This window comes from Prunus dulcis, chromosome 5, assembly GCF_902201215.1.
Source record: "Prunus dulcis chromosome 5, ALMONDv2, whole genome shotgun sequence".
Lineage (NCBI taxonomy): Eukaryota > Viridiplantae > Streptophyta > Magnoliopsida > Rosales > Rosaceae > Prunus > Prunus dulcis.
In genome coordinates, this window is record NC_047654.1 from 13,380,973 (window position 1) to 13,399,089 (window position 18,117).

General features: G+C 38.7%; 5 protein-coding genes across 6 annotated transcripts; 2 read left to right on the plus strand and 3 right to left on the minus strand.

Annotated features, from left to right (window-relative positions):
* Window positions 1-46: 46 nt before the first annotated feature.
* On the minus strand, window positions 47-1,188 carry LOC117627337 (30S ribosomal protein S21, chloroplastic). The gene is made up of 2 exons (XM_034359386.1): window positions 724-1,188; window positions 47-391 (listed from the first exon to the last, which is right to left on the minus strand). Exons 1-2 carry the CDS (start codon window positions 1,140-1,142, stop codon window positions 286-288), a joined length of 525 nt encoding a protein of 174 aa, XP_034215277.1. The 5' UTR covers window positions 1,143-1,188; the 3' UTR covers window positions 47-285.
* A 164-nt stretch (window positions 1,189-1,352) lies between these two features.
* LOC117627334 (telomere length regulation protein TEL2 homolog) lies at window positions 1,353-7,347 on the minus strand. The gene is made up of 13 exons (XM_034359381.1): window positions 7,076-7,347; window positions 6,815-6,843; window positions 6,616-6,718; window positions 6,084-6,255; window positions 5,782-5,967; window positions 5,401-5,558; window positions 4,874-5,150; window positions 4,273-4,487; window positions 3,932-4,030; window positions 3,329-3,840; window positions 2,254-3,020; window positions 1,923-2,121; window positions 1,353-1,726 (listed from the first exon to the last, which is right to left on the minus strand). Exons 1-13 carry the CDS (start codon window positions 7,239-7,241, stop codon window positions 1,565-1,567), a joined length of 3,045 nt encoding a protein of 1,014 aa, XP_034215272.1. The 5' UTR covers window positions 7,242-7,347; the 3' UTR covers window positions 1,353-1,564.
* Window positions 7,348-7,913: 566 nt separating this feature from the next.
* On the plus strand, window positions 7,914-11,394 carry LOC117629400 (elongator complex protein 3). The gene is made up of 9 exons (XM_034361980.1): window positions 7,914-8,465; window positions 8,665-8,734; window positions 8,852-9,024; window positions 9,177-9,351; window positions 9,753-9,919; window positions 10,149-10,368; window positions 10,484-10,588; window positions 10,904-11,056; window positions 11,144-11,394. The coding sequence occupies exons 1-9, from the start codon at window positions 7,987-7,989 to the stop codon at window positions 11,300-11,302; spliced, it is 1,701 nt and encodes a 566-aa protein (XP_034217871.1). The 5' UTR covers window positions 7,914-7,986; the 3' UTR covers window positions 11,303-11,394.
* A 108-nt stretch (window positions 11,395-11,502) lies between these two features.
* Window positions 11,503-13,581, plus strand: LOC117628144 (heme chaperone HemW). Its single transcript, XM_034360520.1, has 2 exons — window positions 11,503-12,408; window positions 12,491-13,581. The coding sequence occupies exons 1-2, from the start codon at window positions 11,621-11,623 to the stop codon at window positions 13,113-13,115; spliced, it is 1,413 nt and encodes a 470-aa protein (XP_034216411.1). The 5' UTR covers window positions 11,503-11,620; the 3' UTR covers window positions 13,116-13,581.
* Window positions 13,582-13,669: 88 nt separating this feature from the next.
* Window positions 13,670-17,577, minus strand: LOC117627697. Of its 2 annotated transcripts, none has more exons than XM_034359898.1 (9): window positions 16,752-17,577; window positions 16,503-16,587; window positions 16,209-16,418; window positions 15,464-15,586; window positions 15,319-15,376; window positions 15,091-15,164; window positions 14,628-14,716; window positions 14,477-14,551; window positions 13,670-14,048 (listed from the first exon to the last, which is right to left on the minus strand). In XM_034359898.1, the coding sequence occupies exons 3-8, from the start codon at window positions 16,410-16,412 to the stop codon at window positions 14,482-14,484; spliced, it is 618 nt and encodes a 205-aa protein (XP_034215789.1). In that variant the 5' UTR covers window positions 16,413-16,418; window positions 16,503-16,587; window positions 16,752-17,577; the 3' UTR covers window positions 13,670-14,048; window positions 14,477-14,481. The 2 variants fall into 2 exon arrangements, with proteins under 2 accessions (XP_034215789.1, XP_034215788.1); XM_034359897.1 differs by having other exon boundaries at window positions 13,670-14,075; window positions 14,476-14,551; window positions 16,752-17,571.
* Between the last annotated feature and the right edge of the window lie 540 nt (window positions 17,578-18,117).

The window sequence follows — 18,117 nt, forward strand, 5'->3', positions numbered from 1 at the left end:
TTTTGGATATGCAAAAGAAGTTACTTTAAGTATTATAATGCACAGATTTGAACCCAACTACAGGGCATGGTAGATTGTGATGACTCTCGTCAAGAGGTTGAGGTAAAAGCAATCTCTTATAAAAGCCAATACATTCTGAATTTTGATTTCATTGTCTATCCTCCTATCCTTGTCTATGATTCATATCGCCAAAGAAGAGTTTGACCATAAATCAAACCCTCTAAATATATTGAGGGTGCAGGCATTTGATCTCCAATAACAATGGATGTCAAAGGTCCTTACATATCAATGATATGGAAGTTCTACATCGTAGTCCCAGTTATCGTCTTCTTTGTCGTCGTTTATCGTCGCTTCCGGTTTGTCCTGCCTTGGATCTTTTGATTGTGGATACCTGAAAATGAGTATAGCATATAGAAGTGAGATGATCATTGTCAAGAGATCCCCATGAATCAGGTTTTCTCAAAACACAAAGCAAGCAAAAATTTCACAATACAGGAGACAGAGATAGAAGAGAAGCAAAACTCAAGCACACCCTCAAATCTCCAAAAAGGCTAACATATAGAGAGAGGCCCCAAGATAAGTTGTTCCAAGCAAAAAACAAGGGCAAATCAAAAGAAATAACATCCCAGCTATCCTAAAATCTCACTTATTTCCTTTCACTTTCTCGGCAACCAAACAGGCCCAAAAGCAGTAGTTACCAAATAGAAAAAAAAGAAAAGAAACCTTTTGCGGTTCTTTCTGGCAGCCTGTCTAGTCTTTCTCTGCTTCTTCTCCCGTTTGTTCTCGAAGAACCTCCTGGTCTTGCACTCTTGCAACACACCAGCCCTCAGAACCTCCTTTCTGAACCTCCCAACAAGCTTTTCCTCGGAATCGTTGTCTTGCACTACGATCTGAACGTTGTACGCTGATTTGAAGAAGAGGGTGTTTGAGTATGCGAGTGAGGGCCACAATATACTGGCTAAAGATGAGGAAGGAGGAGTTGATGATGGCGTCCAGGTGGCCACCACTGGGGCCCTCCAAGATGGGGTTTTGGGAAGAGAGACACGTGGTGGCAGCGGAAGGTTTGATGATGATGGTGATGGCTGTGGTGGTGATGCTTTTGAGGGAAGGATGGAAGAGAGGAGCTTGGAGACAGCGGCCATGGCGATGGTGATGGTGGCGTGGCGAGGGGCTCAGTCCAATGGGTTAATTGAATCTAATTTCGTCCCATTATGTCTTGATGAGTCAGCTACTGGGCCATAAGTTTGTGGGCCACATTTGACGTGGCAGCAATTTAAATTAGTCATTTAAAAGTAATTTTGTTTCCATTAGCTCAATTGGTGATAGTGGATGGAAAATTGAGATTTCTTATATTGTGACAAAACCGAAGTAATTTTGTAGGTTCCATAGAATGACTACATACTCGATCCCAAGTTACATGGATTGAAAAAATAATCAACAAACAACGTAGGAAACCACCATTTACAAAATAGCGATATCAATTAGTAGCATGAACTGTACAAAACAGGTTACAAAAAGGCTGACTTAATTTAAAATTTTCTTTTTGGTGAACAAAATCAATAAATTATTGGTATTTCACACTGGATTGTGGGATTATAATTGTCCCCTTGGACAGACTGGAAGGAAGCCCGACATTCTTCGAAATGGATGTAGCTTCTGGTGAATCTAGTGCTCGAGAAGCTTGGAGGGCCATCTCAGCATGGAGTTGTAGGCATGCCATAGCCATCTACGACACAAAGGATATATGTCAACAACCAGTCATGGTGGCATAGGTAAATTAAATCAACGTTGCAGCAATTAAAAACAATCAAACAAAGAAGAAAGTGATATGGCATTGAATGGAGAAAGGTTTCAGAGGAGAGGGGCGGGGCGGGGTGGGGAGTATAGGCATCCCTTATGGAGCTTTAGGATTAGTTGTTTACCGTATAGCACTCTCTATCGTTGTCTGATTCAGCTACCTGAAGCGCCCATGTGCGCACCCATTCAAGCCCGTTCGAAATTTCAATGTTTCCTTCAACTAAGGAGGTTGCTACATAAGAGGGATGAAGAGATAGCAATACGCATGAAGCTGCAAAAAGAACAGCTTTTCTAACATAAGCTTCCTTGTGAAGACATACCTCCCTGCATGAAGGTTAAAACAACAGGTTTAGTGAAATAAATATAGTTTAATGTATATATGCAATGGGGAAGCTGCTATTAGAATATCATAACCTAATCATCATTTCATTCACACAGAGATTTTGCAGTCAGTACCTGGATCTTAGCATATCTAGAAGAGGGGCAGCCAGTGCAGAGGCTTCTGGATGCATGGCTGCACATTTCATACAAACACCAAGCATATAGATGAGTTTTCCCAGGACGATAAAATCTCTATCAAGCAAGTCAACACCCTGCCTTTTCTTATCAAAGCCCTGCATGGCAGGGAGCATAAATGCTGCTGCATACACCGGAAACTTATTATGGGACCATTCTAATTGGGCTTCTTGTTTATTTGCTGATCTTAGGCTCCATTGCCGCGTTTTGCCTCTCTTAATCTGACCAGGTTTTGAAGGAAGTTCCCTCTCATAACGATTCGTCCAATTCAGCAAAGATCTTGATTCTGAAATCTCTTTCCAGGGACCAGATCCAGGGGGCCCAATGTCGCTTGGCAAGAACCAAGCTTGGGTCTCTGACGTGGTTGCTATGAGGGCCCTAGCCTGTTTAGGCTTTATAATTTTAGTATGAGCAAGCTCCTGAGCAGCCTCAGTCATGACATCAAGTATCATTATGCGTTGACTGACATCCACATTAGGTGAATATAGTAGTTTGTTTAAAGTCTCAAGAGATTCCAAAGGACATGTGACAAGCAAAGCAACCAATGCTCTCTGTCTCTTGTCTTCAGCTGAATCTTCCTCACCTTCTACCGCAAAGTCAGAGCAACGAACCTGAACTAGAGTTCTGACAAGATCACTTGCTACATGCTTAAGCTCATCAGGCGACGCTCTGACAAGCTTTTCAGCAACAGCAAGAGCATTCTCCACCTGCAATATGAAAATAAATGTAACAATCCAGAAGAGAATTTGGTCCACCAAATTTTCCTAGCTGACTGCCAGGGAATCACTGCACTCTGGCAATCCAACCATTGTTTCATACCCACTCCCTAATTATTTAGTTGTATATTTACACGAGCCAAGGACAATATTCATCCAGCTTGTCTAATGTTTCACCTATAGATCTCATAAGCTGCACCAAAAGGTCGATCTCATCTACAGCACAAACTTAGTTTACTAGTGATTATTGTAAGAAAAACATTTGACAAGTATTAAACTAATGTACTTAGTTTACTTACCCCATCAGCATCATCAGATTTCCGAAGTGCCCCAACCACATCAACCAACTGTGAAAATTTTCTTTTCAAATCTGTGTCATCATCTGCCAAATCATATGGCTGTAAAGATGAGTCACTCGAGACATCGGAATTCTCACTGGCATCATCGTTGTCATCTTCATCAGAGGCTGATTCGTAATTTAGTGTAACTGGATCAATGATCTCGTCTGGATCAACCAACTTAGATTCAGTTATTTTTTTATTTTTACTCTTCCCATTGCTTGCTATCTCATCATTGCCTTTGTGGGTGAAGCCCTTTTCTAGAACTGAGGTAGTAGATGTTTCAGTTTTGTCAATACCCTGTTCAGGAGTCCCTTTCTCAGGAGTAGACAACCCAAATTCCCAGTCGATAGTATCCCCAGTGTAGCTATCGTCAAGGTATAGAGGATTTTTTGGGTCAATCACCTTGGAGAAAGCTAAAGCAACACTGCTGGCCATTTTCCGAATCAAATTATTAGGGCTTTCCAGCCTACCTGCCAGCAAAGAAGACAAGATATAATTGGAAGATACTGACCACCAACATTGCAAGACACTATACCGATAGAGATGGGGAAAAGAATTTACAGCTCACTCCTTTGAGAATTGAGTGCATCACATCCTTAGTCTCATCTAGTTCCTCTTTAGACATCTTCTCCAGGGAAAGGCCTACAGCTGCAGATACATCTGATATTGCAAGATTAAGGAGCAACAAAATCCAAAAAGCAGCATAATGAAACAATGAAATTTTCTTTAATGCAACAGGATTTATTATAGAATAGCTACTTGTGATATATCAGGTATTTCATATTAATCTTTAGGCTTTTAGAGTCTACAAGGTCTCCCATTGTAAAGGTCAGTCAAGAAGAATCATTAGGATTCATCACACACTGCTACCAGATGCTAGACAAACAAATGAAGAAGGATACAAATTTGCTGCTCAGTTGGGGCTGATTGCACAAACTCCTTATTAGACCATACTGCTACCAGATGCTGCAATGTGTCTAAGAAATTTCGGGTATTATGACCTTTAGCAAGTGAATTACTTTCAGGTGGGCATTCAAGAACAGCAAACTGAAGGATCCATCGCAGGCAACGAACAGGAAATACTTTCCAGAGTAAGAATTTGTCAGCAAACATTGCCCTAATAAAGAGGAAAGCTGAAAATTAAACACTTAATATAACAGGAAATCAAAGATACTTTTAAAAGATCAACTCTGGAGCGACAAAAAAAATGTATTTTCCATCAACAATCAGTGTAATATGTCAGAACTGGGAAAACTCTTTATATGCAACACATTGTTTGCATGCCATGGGTAATGTAAAACAATTAATATCTGTAAAAAACAAAGATGAAACTGGTGGCACATCTAATTATCTCTGGGCCAGATTTCAGTATATCCAAACAATTTGCCACACCACAACATTCTGCAAAAACAATTTTGATTTCAAGTGCAAATTTGAATCTTAAATGTTAAAACGTGTCCACTTAATTTGAGAGAGAGAGAGAGAGAGAGAGTATTCACTGACCTCACTGATATCTGGTGTTTAGAAACCTGATGAAATAATAGCCAAAGAATCCAGTAGGCTTCAACATCACTCAAACATTCAGTTGCAAGCTGATGTAAAAGCTGCTCAGATATTCTTTCCACAGCATAAGAATCTTTCATAGCTTGTATCATATTCAACCAAAATTGGGAACCGGTGTATGATTCAAAAACATCCGAGACAAGTGGATCTATATTTAATGATAATAAGCTCCGTACATGACTAAGAACCCGTGGAATTATTTCGCTTAAAAGCACATCTGTGAAAAAGGAAAAACACTTGGTTACATATCCAAAGGCACCAGAATACTCTTCTTGCATATCAATTGTCACACTCAATTAACCAGATAATAAGGGTGGTTCCACTTTTGTTTGATGGAAATAAATAACTACCCTGGAAGAGTAAGTTTTTCAAAATTTTGGCGGGTGGGGGGGTGGACATATAAGTGAAATCCTGTTCTTTTTGCATAAACACTTTTTAATTGCTGTGCTTAAAATTATAACAGTTACCTACAGATCCACGCCGACATACACGAGAAAATATCTCCCCAACAAATAGTAAGGTCCCATTCATGTCACTTTTAAGGCACGCTCCTTCTTCTAATAGATTCATATTCCTTTCTTCTGCTAGAGAAAGAAGTTGGATGGTAACTTGCTTGAAGAAAAAACTTTAGTACTTCAGTGAAGAAAAACAATAAAATGGCAGTAACAGAAAAGAAAACAATTTAACTGCAAATAAGTAGGCATATATATTTCTAATGCCATTCTGATGTCAGATTACCAGAATGCTCACATAGAACATTAAGTTATGTCCCTCATCATAGCATACACTTCTCCAAAGCCTAAACAAGTATATGACTCAATTATCCAGCACAAGACATAAAAGGATACTGTGATGAAAGCGAAGTTGGGGCTCTCAATTGTGCTTTGTCAGGTATAGATGCAACGATCTGGGCTACTCTAGATACAGCTGGCTTAAGATTTTCATTTATATAATCTTCAGAATGGGAAGAACTGCTGAATTCTCTAGCCATCTGGAGCACCCCGTTATTTTCAAGCAAGCAAAGTATGAGTAACCTGTTGTAATGGTAAAAAAAGTTCAACAGATTGACTATAGTCACCATCGATATTTCAACTTGGACCTCTTATTGTTATAAATAACCACTGGACAGAAACCGGTCCTCAACCCATACCTTTCAGTAGTAGAGTGTACAGCCTTAACATCAAGATCGTCTCTTCCACTCTGATGTAGACAAGGGACCAAGGTCTGAACAACCTCAGTGGCAAGTCCATTAACAAAGAAAACATCATAGACATGTTGACGTGCTGAAAAGGGGAAGCAAGCTAGCCAGTCGGAAGCAATATCTGCATGCAACAACAAAACATAAAATATATAAAGACATGTACAACAAGCCGTCAATAGACAAAAACATTTGCAACCAAAACCACTGAAAGAGATGCCAAATTTTCCTCAAGCTAATCTTCAGGAAAATCAGCGATCAATTATAATCTTTAGGTTTCACAAATCTCCATTTGAATCAACACCCTTCTCTACAGGCCTAGAGTGTTAGTAGTTTGTCTGGTTTACATGGTATTTTTTTCCCCAACTAATAAAGTTTTCAAATTTCACAAGTGAAAGAATAAAGCTGGAGATACATGATTTCCAACAACAACAAAAATGGAGAAAGCAGCATAAACAGTAGAGAATAGAGCTAATAAAAGTACCAATTAACAGAACCCGAGCAAATGTCGAGAATGCAGCTCCTCCATAGAATACTTGCCACCACTTGCTCCTCTCATCAGCCGAAGGAGCCTTGGCACCAAGTACCTGCACAAAACACAATCATAAAGGCATAAAATTTCCAGAAAACTGGCTGCGATAAATAAATTTCGAGAAAATTTCGTGAAAATAAACGACACACACCAGCTCTCTGCATCGCTCATCAATAGCACCTGAAATTCCACATTTCACATGAGTCAGTTTGCAATAAATCAATCTTTTAACCAAAACAAAACGACACAAGATGTCAATTTTGTTCAATGTTTTGGTTTCGGATTCTGTTTCCCACACTCTCTCGTCCAATTTTTCTCGGAAACCAAACAACCGGTTCACATGCTCAAAAATTCAAGAATGAAAGACAGTGGACGAAGGTGAAATGGAGAAGTGAGAGGTTGGGAGAGTAACCTGAGAGAAGAGAGGCGTCGAGAGGGAAGAGAAGAATAGCGAGGGAGTGAAGCGCGCAAATAACTTGGTTTACGTGCTTGGCCTTCTTTACGACTGAGATTACTTCTCCGACCTTGTCAAGCACTTTAGCTTCTACTTCGCTTCGTTCCTTGGGACTGTTCTCCATGCTTGTTGCTCTGCAACAATCTGCTTCTCTCACCAGAATTATGTTTTCAGGCGGCAGAAAATTTCGGAGTTGCGGGAAGAACACCGATTAAGACTTCAAAGCTGCGTTTTATTTTCTAATTTCTAAATGTAAAAAATTTAAATTACATTAAGCTATAAAAACATTTTGGCAGGGAAAAAAAAAAAGTTAGGAAAACATTAGAAAATTGTTGTGCTTATGTATACTGGCTAGCTTAATGTAATTTGATGGGGAAATAAATGCAAAACGTAATTTTTGTTTTCGTAATTTTAATTTTGTTAATTTTATTCTTGTTTTAAATCTGAATGATTCAAGCATATCTTACAATTTGTGTCATAATTCATTTAATTTCGATATAAATTCGGTTAAATCCTATGCTCAAAACGTAATGGAATTTGAAGAAGTTTAATATAATTTACAGCATGTTCTTGAATTGTTGTAATTTAAAACTACACAAATAAAATTGATAAAAAATTGAAACTACAGAAAGTAAAGTGAGGAAACTGCCAAACAGGTGACTTTTTACCGGAGACAACAATAGAAAAGTATTTTCTGAAATAATTAATTATGTAATTAATTATATTTTTTCACATGAAAATAATTATATTTCATAAAAATAAAATAAAATAAAAGGTTTTAGTTAAACCTTAACAAACTCGAGCTGAAGCATAGAAACGACGGCGATTCCAGTTAACCTTCTTTCCTCACCTCTCTCTTTTTCTCTCCCATGGCGACTGAAGTGTTAGCAGTATCCGAGCCCACCAGAAAGCAACCCCGACCGGGTCGGGGAGGGTTCGAAGCCCATGGACTATCCGAAGAAGAGGCCCGGGTCCGAGCAATTGCCGAAATTGTGAGCGCCATGGTCGACCTCTCCCGGAAAGGCCAAAACGTCGACCTAAACGCGCTGAAGACTACCGCCTGCCGGAAGTACGGCCTCTCACGTGCGCCGAAGCTGGTCGAAATGATCGCGGCTCTGCCCGAGTCGGACCGGGAGGCTCTTCTCCCGAAGCTCCGTGCCAAGCCGGTTCGAACCGCCTCGGGGATCGCCGTCGTGGCCGTGATGTCGAAACCTCACCGCTGCCCCCACATCGCCACCACCGGGAATATATGCGTGTATTGCCCAGGTGGGCCAGACTCGGACTTCGAGTACAGCACTCAGTCTTACACGGGCTACGAGCCCACTAGCATGCGCGCAATTCGGGCCAGGTATGGTTTGATGCATTTTGTCGAACAGTTGATAGGTTAATTAGCGGTTATGTTGTTTATGACTAATGTTGAAGTTAAAAGTTCTGGCTTGATTGGTTTTATTCTATGAAAAGGAATGAGAATTTCAATACTGGATACGTGAAACTACAATCAGGGGAGTTGCTGTTTGGTTGCTAATACTTTGGTTCTGTGTTTGTAGATACAATCCATATGTCCAGGCTAGGGGCAGGATAGATCAACTGAAGCGACTGGGTCACAGTGTAGACAAGGTTTGGCCTGTTTCTCTATTTAGAGCTTAGAAAGTTATTTTTGGCTGTGCAGATTGCCATGATAGAGTAAAATGCATACTTGGTACCTTCTTACTGGTAATGAATTTATGCTTTCAGGTTGAGTTCATCTTAATGGGCGGTACATTCATGTCATTGCCAGCAGATTACCGTGATTACTTTATTAGAAATCTGCATGACGCGTTATCAGGACACACTTCTGCCAATGTTGAAGAGGCAGTTGCCTACTCTGAGCATGGTGCTACAAAATGTATTGGAATGACCATTGAAACGTGAGTGTTTAGTTTAATTGTTTTAGATGTTAACACCCTTCTTCTCATTCCTGTATTTAACTTGGTTTAGAGTAATTTTTTAATTTCCCATCTATTGATATGGTCGGTCCAGAAAATTGCCTAAGGTGTGATTGTAACTTTTTGTCCTGCAGGAGGCCAGATTATTGCCTTGGACCTCACTTGAGACAAATGCTTTCTTATGGTTGTACAAGACTGGAGATTGGAGTTCAAAGTACATATGAGGATGTGGCTCGTGACACCAATAGAGGTCATACAGTAGCTGCAGTGGCTGATTGTTTTTGCCTGGCAAAGGATGCTGGTTTCAAGGTCAGCCTAGTGCCCTATCATAAAACTTATTCACCTTCACTGGTGTAAAAATGCATTTGGGCCTTTCTATATTCATTGGAGAGTAATCTTTCATCAATGCAATCAGCTACTAAAATTGTCTGCTTGGAAATAGTTTTTAAACTATGTTGTGCTTCGCTTAACTCCGCAAGAACATTTTATCAAACTGTAGTTGGTTTTGTTGTTACCATTCATTTTGTCCTTAGTTCAAAAAGAGGCATATGCTTGTATGACCATAATTCTTATAGAAAGCTGCTTTTTTTATACTATGTGTTTTCAAAGCCTTCAGGAATAATTACAATATGCACCTTGCGGTGCATTCTAGTTGTTCACGTTGATTTACTTTTGTTTTTTCACACTAATAATTTTATGCATCTCTCTAGGTTGTTGCCCATATGATGCCTGATCTTCCAAATGTAGGGGTTGAGAGAGACATGGAGAGTTTTCGGGAGTTTTTTGAGAGCCCCTTGTTCAGAGCAGATGGGCTTAAAATTTATCCAACACTTGTGATCCGTGGAACTGGACTTTATGAGCTTTGGAAAACTGGCAGGTATGACTTATTATTTGATTTGTTGCATGTATGAGAAGGAATACCCCCTTCCCTCCTTTTCAGTGATGCTGTGGGGATAATTCAGATATAGGGCATTATGATATTTATTTTGTGCCTTACTATGAGATCCACTATTCATGCCCCAAAGCTGCAACACTTTTTCAAAAACTATGATTGCTCTTGCGTTTGTCTTTGGGAAATAACTGTAGTTTCTTTTCTCTGTTTTCAGGTATAGAAATTACCCACCTGAGCAACTTGTGGACATTGTAGCAAGGATCCTAGCCATGGTTCCCCCTTGGACACGTGTGTATAGAGTTCAGCGAGACATTCCAATGCCTCTAGTTACTTCCGGGGTTGAGAAAGGAAATCTTCGGGAGTTGGCTTTAGCTCGGATGGAAGACTTGGGCTTGAAGTGCCGTGATGTTCGAACACGAGAGGCTGGAATTCAGGTACACAGATAGCCATGCTTGTTTGAACATGATTTATGCTACTGAGACTACAAATGTGACCTCCCGCCCCCCTTCCCTATAATGAAACTTTACCAAAAATGCTTGATGATTTTAGGACATACATCACAAAATTAAGCCAGACCAAGTGGAGCTTGTTCGTCGTGATTATATGGCAAATGAAGGATGGGAAACATTTCTTTCATATGAAGATACTCGCCAGGTATTCCATCTATTTGTTTGAGAGAGTGCTTCACATGAAATGATCATTCTATTCTTGTCATGTGCAACTGTGTTGAGCTGATGCAAGATGAATACTTAAAATGATCATAGCTTTAATGTTTGAGTAGAATATCTAATTTTAGTTTTGTTTCAGCATATATAGATGAACTGAGGATCTCCCTGTTCCAAAACTTGTTGTTTCTCTGATTTGTGTAGTAATTTGTTAACAAAATTTTATGCATTGAGGTTTTCATGGTGAGCAGATTGTGCATTCAGACGCTTAACATTCTTTTGTTTGTATTCTTTTTGTAAACAGGATATTCTGGTTGGGTTGCTGCGACTGAGAAAGTGTGGGCGGAATACGTCTTGTCCCGAACTCATGGGGAAGTGCTCTATTGTTCGTGAACTCCATGTTTATGGAACTGCTGTCCCAGTTCATGGGCGGGATGCTGACAAGCTGCAACATCAGGTAATGTAGCTTGTATACATCAACTGTTTCACGCCACTCCAAGTGTTGTTCTCTCTAACATGTTTATGGTCTAAATGATTCAAACAGGGCTATGGGACACTTTTGATGGAGGAGGCCGAGCGGATTGCGAGCAGGGAGCATAGATCCACAAAGATCGCTGTTATTTCGGGCGTAGGAACTCGTCATTACTATAGGAAATTAGGCTATGAGCTTGAAGGGCCTTATATGGTGAAACACCTTGTATGAGAAGATCATGACCAATGTAAAACAATTTTGTAACATTAATTTTAAGAGTTCGTAACTCCCAATACGTAATCAGTTTGTATGGTTTGACCCAATATGCTTTTACTCTCATTGGGTTCAATTTTTCATTTTTAAAATCCATTATTTTCAGAAAGCGGAATATCCAAATCTTAATATTGAATATGTCACTAATAAGTTATTGAAATTCACAAAACGGCGTCGTCCTTCCTTTTCCTGTAAACCGGCAGTTGCCGCATTCTCTCACTCTTATAACAAGCTGAAGCTATCGCCGCGCTGCTCGTTTTATCTCCACTCTAAACAATGCTTAAATCAAGCTTCACTCCAATTTTCTCATCCTTTCCCGCCAAACCGTTATCGCCAAAACCACTGCCTAACGCTATCTTAAGCTGCTTCACACACACGGCGCCAACTGTTCGTCAAAATGCCTCACCCAACACCCCCACCACTATTCTTCCACCTCCTACTTCCGCTTACATCCACCTCCCTTTCTGCCGAAAGCGCTGTCACTACTGTGACTTCACAATCGTCGCTGTGGGCTCTTCTTCCAACCAAACCGAGGACGACCCGCGAATGATCAACTACGTTCAATTACTTTGCCGAGAAATCAATGCAATGAAAGCCGAAAATAAGGCCAACCCGCCTCTGGAAACGGTCTTTTTCGGGGGCGGCACGCCTTCTCTTGTGCCACCCAAGCTTGTTTCTTCCATTTTGGATACGTTGAGGTTGAAATTTGGGTTGAGTTCGGACTCTGAGATATCTATGGAAATGGACCCTGGGACTTTTGATGCTAAGAAAATGAAGGACATGATGGAGTTGGGTGTGAACAGGGTGTCTTTGGGAGTTCAGGCATTTCAAGAAGAGTTGTTGAAAGCTTGTGGTAGAGCACATGGTCTTAGGGAGGTTTATGAGGCCATTGAGATTGTTGGGTCATGTGGGGTTGAGAATTGGAGTATGGATCTTATCTCTTCTCTGCCTCACCAGACCCCAGAAATGTGGGAAGAGAGTTTGAGGCTAACTGTTGAAGCTTGTCCTACCCATGTGTCCGTATATGATTTGCAAGTGGAACAAGGCACAAAATTTGGATTGTTGTAAGTAAATAGATTCAGTGATGAAATCTGTAGTTTAGCTTTTCTAATGAATTTGATTCTGAATAAGTAGTGTTTTTTGCAGGTACACACCAGGGGAGTTCCCATTGCCGTCGGAAACACGGTCATCTGAGTTCTATAGGATGGCATCAAGGACGCTTTCTGATGCGGGTTATAACCACTATGAAATAAGCAGTTACTGCAAGAGTGGATATCATTGCAAACACAATCTTACTTATTGGAAGAACAAACCTTTCTATGCTTTTGGCCTTGGCTCTGCTAGCTACGTTGATGGTGTGAGGTTTTCAAGGCCAAAAAGGATGAAAGAGTACATGGGTTATGTGGAGAATTTGGAAAATGGGTTGGTGGATAGCTGTGAGAGTAATCGTTCTGCTCAGGACATGGCCACGGATGTTCTCATGCTCTCTCTTAGAACTTCAAGAGGTCTGGATTTGAAGTCGTTTGGAGAAGAATATGGAAGCTCTCTTGTTCTCGCTCTCTGCAAGGCCTATAAACCTTATGTTGAAAGTGGGCATGTGGTTTTCTTGGATGAGCAGCGAAGGGCCATGGCTGCAGATGAACTCAGTGCCTTGCTAGTAAACGAGGACAAGATTGAAAGAAGTCCTGCCTACATTCGTCTTAGTGATCCGGATGGTTTTCTTTTATCGAATGAATTGATATCGCTTGCATTTGCGGTTGTAGCTCCATAAGCTAAGTGGAAGCCCATGTACCTTCCGCATCTGGTGGTGGAGTGGAACAAGCATTCAAATAGTATTTTTTATAGCATCATTCAAGGTGATATGTTGAAGGCTTTCCTACATGAGAGAATTCAACTCTTCCATCTATCAGTATTCGGCAGCGAAGAAAATGGCGCGACAGAGAATCCTGGAGATAAGCGACCAGCTTAGCTTATCCATCCTCATACCAATTGTTTTCGGCTGATGAAAGAAGAAACTAAGCATAAACAATTTGCCTGCATCGGGAAGGCATTGTTGAGCAAAGTATGACGAAGTTGACTGAAACATCGAGTAGTAAAAGCCCATCGCTCATCAAAGAGATGATGATTCTATCTAGCAGATAATTTTAGAGCTAATGGCTACAGAAATTAGCCTTTGCAATTAAATATTATATTTGGACTTATATGTTGTTTATGGTTCTCCTTGTGACATTCTATAATAAAGCAGATAATTTCAGTGCTTTATTTTTCTTCTTTTATTTGGTAAAGTTAAAAAATTGAACCAGGGAATTCATAAATATACAAGCATTAGTATGAAATTTGCCAGCCAAAACCTCTTATAAGTAGTAACAAATCTTCAACTGTTAGAAAATGAATGCACTCACAATAAGACTCTTAACACAAATATACCTTCATTCGAAGGGACATGAGGCAGACTGACTAGTTTTGAGGATGAATTGCAATAAACTTGAAATGATAAATAATAAATTTATCGAAGAGTTAAATTGTTTACACCTAATTCTGTTTCATTAGAGCCTTTATTAGGGGTAGGAAACGTCACAGCCGGAGCAGCTTTTAAGATGGTGATCTAGAATTTGGCTTTGTTGCAGCATACTCCTTTGTGTGTTGTATGACATGCATATTTACAAGGAAATATGTTGAACGGCAAGTTCATCAGTCCTTGATCGTTCATTTAAACAATGATTTCAAGTGCCTGATTTTAAACACAAGACAAACATAAGAGTTGGAATTCTAGTCACAACTTACAACTTGTGATGTACTTGCACATCCTGTATGGTGTGATGATAAACTAATTCAATAGAATACATATTGAAAGGATACCCAATGAATGATATTTGTATAAATTATCACATCTTTTATTAGATGCAAGCAATACTAATTATTTTGTAATAAATGATAATAAAGAGCCATTAATCACTAATCTAAAAAACCTCTGAATCATTTACCCACTGTTATAACACCAAGAGGCATATGTTTTTCTTTTTTACTTTGGGATAAGTATCAAAGGGAATATCACAGACCTTGTCCCAACTACAAAGCACACTATGCATGACATTATGAACGGTATATATTTGAACTTGTATATAGATTACCAACTGCTATGAGGGTTTCGTCTTCTGCCCAACTTTTGAGATGCGCCTAAGATCTTGGGTTCCCGTTCTCATCTCTCTGCAAAATACATACAATTTAGGAAATTCTTGCAACGAATCTAGATAGGAATTCTGAATTTCCACAAGAGTGATACCTTTGGTGCAAATAAACTATCAGATAGAAAATAGGGAGCAGCATCAAAGTCAGTATGGAAATAGCCAGATAGAATACACTTAATTGCTTCTGCAAAAAAAAATAATATGTGACTACATATTTTTCTGCAAAGCAAAATCTTCAAAAGAAAGGGAAAGAGAAAAAGGAATCTTGGTAATCATAGACAACGATTGCGAAATACTGAAATATAAAATAAGCTAGAAGATACTGAAACTATGCCACATAAAGACTAATGGTAGCCAGAGATATTTGACCTTAGAAGTCTGTGTTCGCATTCAAAAGGAACAAGCCAGTAGAAAGACAATGTGAGTGTAAACAGGTAAAAGATTTTAACATGAGTAGATCATCTATGCAGTCTGGGAAATGAAATTTTCCATATTTTGTTTTAAGCACAGTTCATTTTTTATTGCAAAATCTATTGCACTAGGAGACTGAAACCTTACCTTTCCTCCTCTAGGAAAATGTTTATGTTTCCTCGAGCAAGTGTGAGCGTGACAAAATTGGTGCAAGAACAATTCTACCAATACATCAAAATGTAAGCATAAGTATAATAAACTATTAAGTATCTGAAATAGTAATAAGACAACCACAAGAAAAGAGATGACTATAAGGCAGCCAAATAACGTCAGAATTGAAATGGTAGAGTTTCTGTTGATAACAAAGAAAAATACCATTAAGGCGGCGTGCTGAGGGACCTTGATTAATAGGAAAACAGCTATCGGCAAGACCCTACAATATGGAGTAAAATAAAAAAGATTCAGACAAGGTAATGTTTAAGAATTGACAATATAAAAAATTATAGTGCCGTAAAGCAACCTCACATAGATGGTGATTCCTTGCAGCAGCTGCAGGATTGCATTTGGTCTTGCTTGACTTGGTATTCATTACAACATCACAATGCAAAGCTCCGCATAAATCAGCTAAGCACTTGCTGCCACTCTGCATTCATAAAAAATAAAAATTCATGCGGACAAAACAAACCATATAATGGAAACAACAACCATACATTCCAGATTAGAGATATAACTAACAGAAAAGACAGAGGTCAAATAAATTTATAATCATGTCTTGATATATCATGCAAGTGTACAGATATTATTTATTTAAGCCATGTAATTGGTCTTCACTTTTTACTTTTCTTCAGAAATTATTTTCTGATCTAATTATTGCATCATGCTACAGCTAAACTGATACTTTATAAATAAATAAAACATAATCTGTAAAGTGGGTTTAAGAAACCCCAAGGCAACCAGAACTGATAAACATGGACTAGATACAAATGCTTCTTAAAAAATAGGTCTTCAATTTGCAGATAAGTTAATGTAAAATGAAATAGGAACAAAATTACAAATATAATAGAGGGAAACAAATAAGTACACGATCAGCTGAAAATGCAATTAGATGTTTTACATAGACTGATTACTGAGTGACCTGATGCAGCATGCCATTGTGCAACCAAAAAGAAGAAGTTTGACACGTGATGACAAATTCGAAATTGCATCTTGCACTTATTGAACAAGTGCTCCTAACATATTAAAGCAAGGAAATACAGTCCACATACTACATTCAGAAGATTGTAGTGTCTGTTGTCAAAATGCTGATCAAGAAACTTTTCAGCACGGAAGCTTTTCTTACAGTATCCACACTGCCATTCGTTTATATCCAGATGAATCTTGTGCTGTTCCTGATCCCTAAATAGATCATTGTCAGGATGAAGTCGACACTTACTTGACATCTCATAGTGCTCTTGTTCCAGAAACGGCATCAGGTACTACATTACACAAATCAGAGATGCCCTTCAGCACACTAATAGGCATGGTATGATATTGTAAAACCACTCAATGTTTGTCCATACCTCCTCAATAATTTTCCATGCTGCCCTACTTCTTTCTCTGGAACAATGTACTTCATGAGCATGCTCGTGTTCTTGTTCAAGGGTTCTAAAATAAGAAAATAAGAAAAAAAACATGTACTGAAAATATGTCCAACCCAAAGAGAGAAATTTAAAATCCCAGTTACAAATTTCATCAGACATGTTTGAGCTAAAAACGAATATAGCCAATGAAAGGTTGTCAATGAATCTAAAGAGTGAAAGTAATATTACCTTGAAGATGCAGATTTTTGAAACTCCTGGTTTACAAAAAGCAGAAAATTGCGTTACTTTGGAAGGTCCATAGAGCAAAAATATATAATTATATTCACAAAATGCTCATATGCATGAAATAACTAAAAATTGTGACTATTGTAATAACCATACTGAGACAAGGCATTTTAGCATTTGAGTAAAATGTAATTCAAGCTAGGGTGAAGCTCAGACACATCTTTCCCCTTTGATCAAAACCTTTCCTTTGCTCTGTTTAACGGGTGCAAACTCTGGAAAATCCAAACGTAAATAAAAACGCAATCCATATTTTTGTACTCTGTGTAAAGTTCTCTCAATTAGAACCACAAGTTGATTAGATAAAAATATTTACTTTACAAAACCCATAATCCAATATACAAAATTGAAGCTACCAAGCACAATTCAACATCTAAATAAGTAAAGAACAATATCATACGTATAGGCACTCACACACTCATAAAGAAGTACCTGGTTTCTCTGTGTAAAGGAGGAGACTTGGACTGTTTGTAGAAGGGAAAACGATAACAAGAAAAGCATTGGAATAAAAAGGCTGGTGTTCTTCATCTATTTCAAAAATAAGAGAGTTTGAGCTTTTCTGAGCAAAACCAGAACCTGGGAAAGCTTCGGAGCACCCCGAATGCCAATATGGGCCTGTTTGTCTTCTTAGAGCTCGAAGCTCCAAACGGAGAGAGAGATTTGCTTATACCGGTCGAGAATAGCCTGGCATCCGAGTATTCGGCATGTCATTAACACCTTAATATTTTAGTTCCTTTTAATTGTTTTTTCTATAGAAGAAAGTATTTTTGTTCAAGGGAAAAAAGAAAGATGAAGTTGGGAAAATGGAAAAATTATGTAATATAGTTTTCATACTACAGAAGGGAAAGGAAAGAAAAGAGGATTTTGATTTTAATTGCTTTTTTTCTTTCTTTCCCTTCTATTTCTGAGTTGGAATTGAGTTACCCACTTTCATTTTTTTCACTTATTTATGAGTTCGATTGGCATTCGTCGACTTTGGCCCCATTTGGTTCATGGAAAAGGAGACTTGAGGATGGAAAATCAATTACTTTCCAATGTTTGGTAAGTCCGAGCATGGGAAATCGTTGCTTGTGCCATGGGAAAGTAGGGGGAAAGTAAAGTCATCATCCCAACTTGGATTTTGTTTTCCCTCATCATAGGAAAGTTTAGGAAAATGAGCCAATATCAAATAAACATTTTGTCCCCATTAACAATTTAGAATTATAATATATCATTAAATGCATTCTTTTTTTATTTGATTTAATATGGGTATAATTGAAAATTTATACAAACTTTGTTTTTCATTCCTACTCAAAACAAACATAGGAAAGGA

Bases quoted from the DNA above. Each gene is read 5' to 3' on its own strand.
- LOC117627337 (XM_034359386.1), bottom strand. From the start codon at position 1,142: ATGGCCGCTGTCTCCAAGCTCCTCTCTTCCATCCTTCCCTCAAAAGCA. The intron at 392-723 runs GTTTCTTTTCTT...ACTCATTTTCAG, and splicing joins GCCAGAAAGAACCGCAAAAG to GTATCCACAATCAAAAGATC.
- LOC117627334 (XM_034359381.1), bottom strand. From the start codon at position 7,241: ATGGAGAACAGTCCCAAGGAACGAAGCGAAGTAGAAGCTAAAGTGCTT. The intron at 3,841-3,931 runs GTAAATTCTTTT...CTTTGCTGGCAG, and splicing joins AATTCTCAAAGGAGTGAGCT to GTAGGCTGGAAAGCCCTAAT. The intron at 3,021-3,328 runs GTAAGTAAACTA...TTCATATTGCAG, and splicing joins AATCTGATGATGCTGATGGG to GTGGAGAATGCTCTTGCTGT.
- LOC117629400 (XM_034361980.1), top strand. From the start codon at position 7,987: ATGGCGACTGAAGTGTTAGCAGTATCCGAGCCCACCAGAAAGCAACCC. The intron at 10,369-10,483 runs GTACACAGATAG...TGATGATTTTAG, and splicing joins CACGAGAGGCTGGAATTCAG to GACATACATCACAAAATTAA. The intron at 11,057-11,143 runs GTAATGTAGCTT...TGATTCAAACAG, and splicing joins CTGACAAGCTGCAACATCAG to GGCTATGGGACACTTTTGAT.
- LOC117628144 (XM_034360520.1), top strand. From the start codon at position 11,621: ATGCTTAAATCAAGCTTCACTCCAATTTTCTCATCCTTTCCCGCCAAA. The intron at 12,409-12,490 runs GTAAGTAAATAG...TGTTTTTTGCAG, and splicing joins GGCACAAAATTTGGATTGTT to GTACACACCAGGGGAGTTCC.
- LOC117627697 (XM_034359898.1), bottom strand. From the start codon at position 16,412: ATGCCGTTTCTGGAACAAGAGCACTATGAGATGTCAAGTAAGTGTCGA. The intron at 15,377-15,463 runs GTTGCTTTACGG...TCCATATTGTAG, and splicing joins GGAATCACCATCTATGTGAG to GGTCTTGCCGATAGCTGTTT. The intron at 14,717-15,090 runs GTAAGGTTTCAG...TTTTTTTTGCAG, and splicing joins ATTTTCCTAGAGGAGGAAAG to AAGCAATTAAGTGTATTCTA.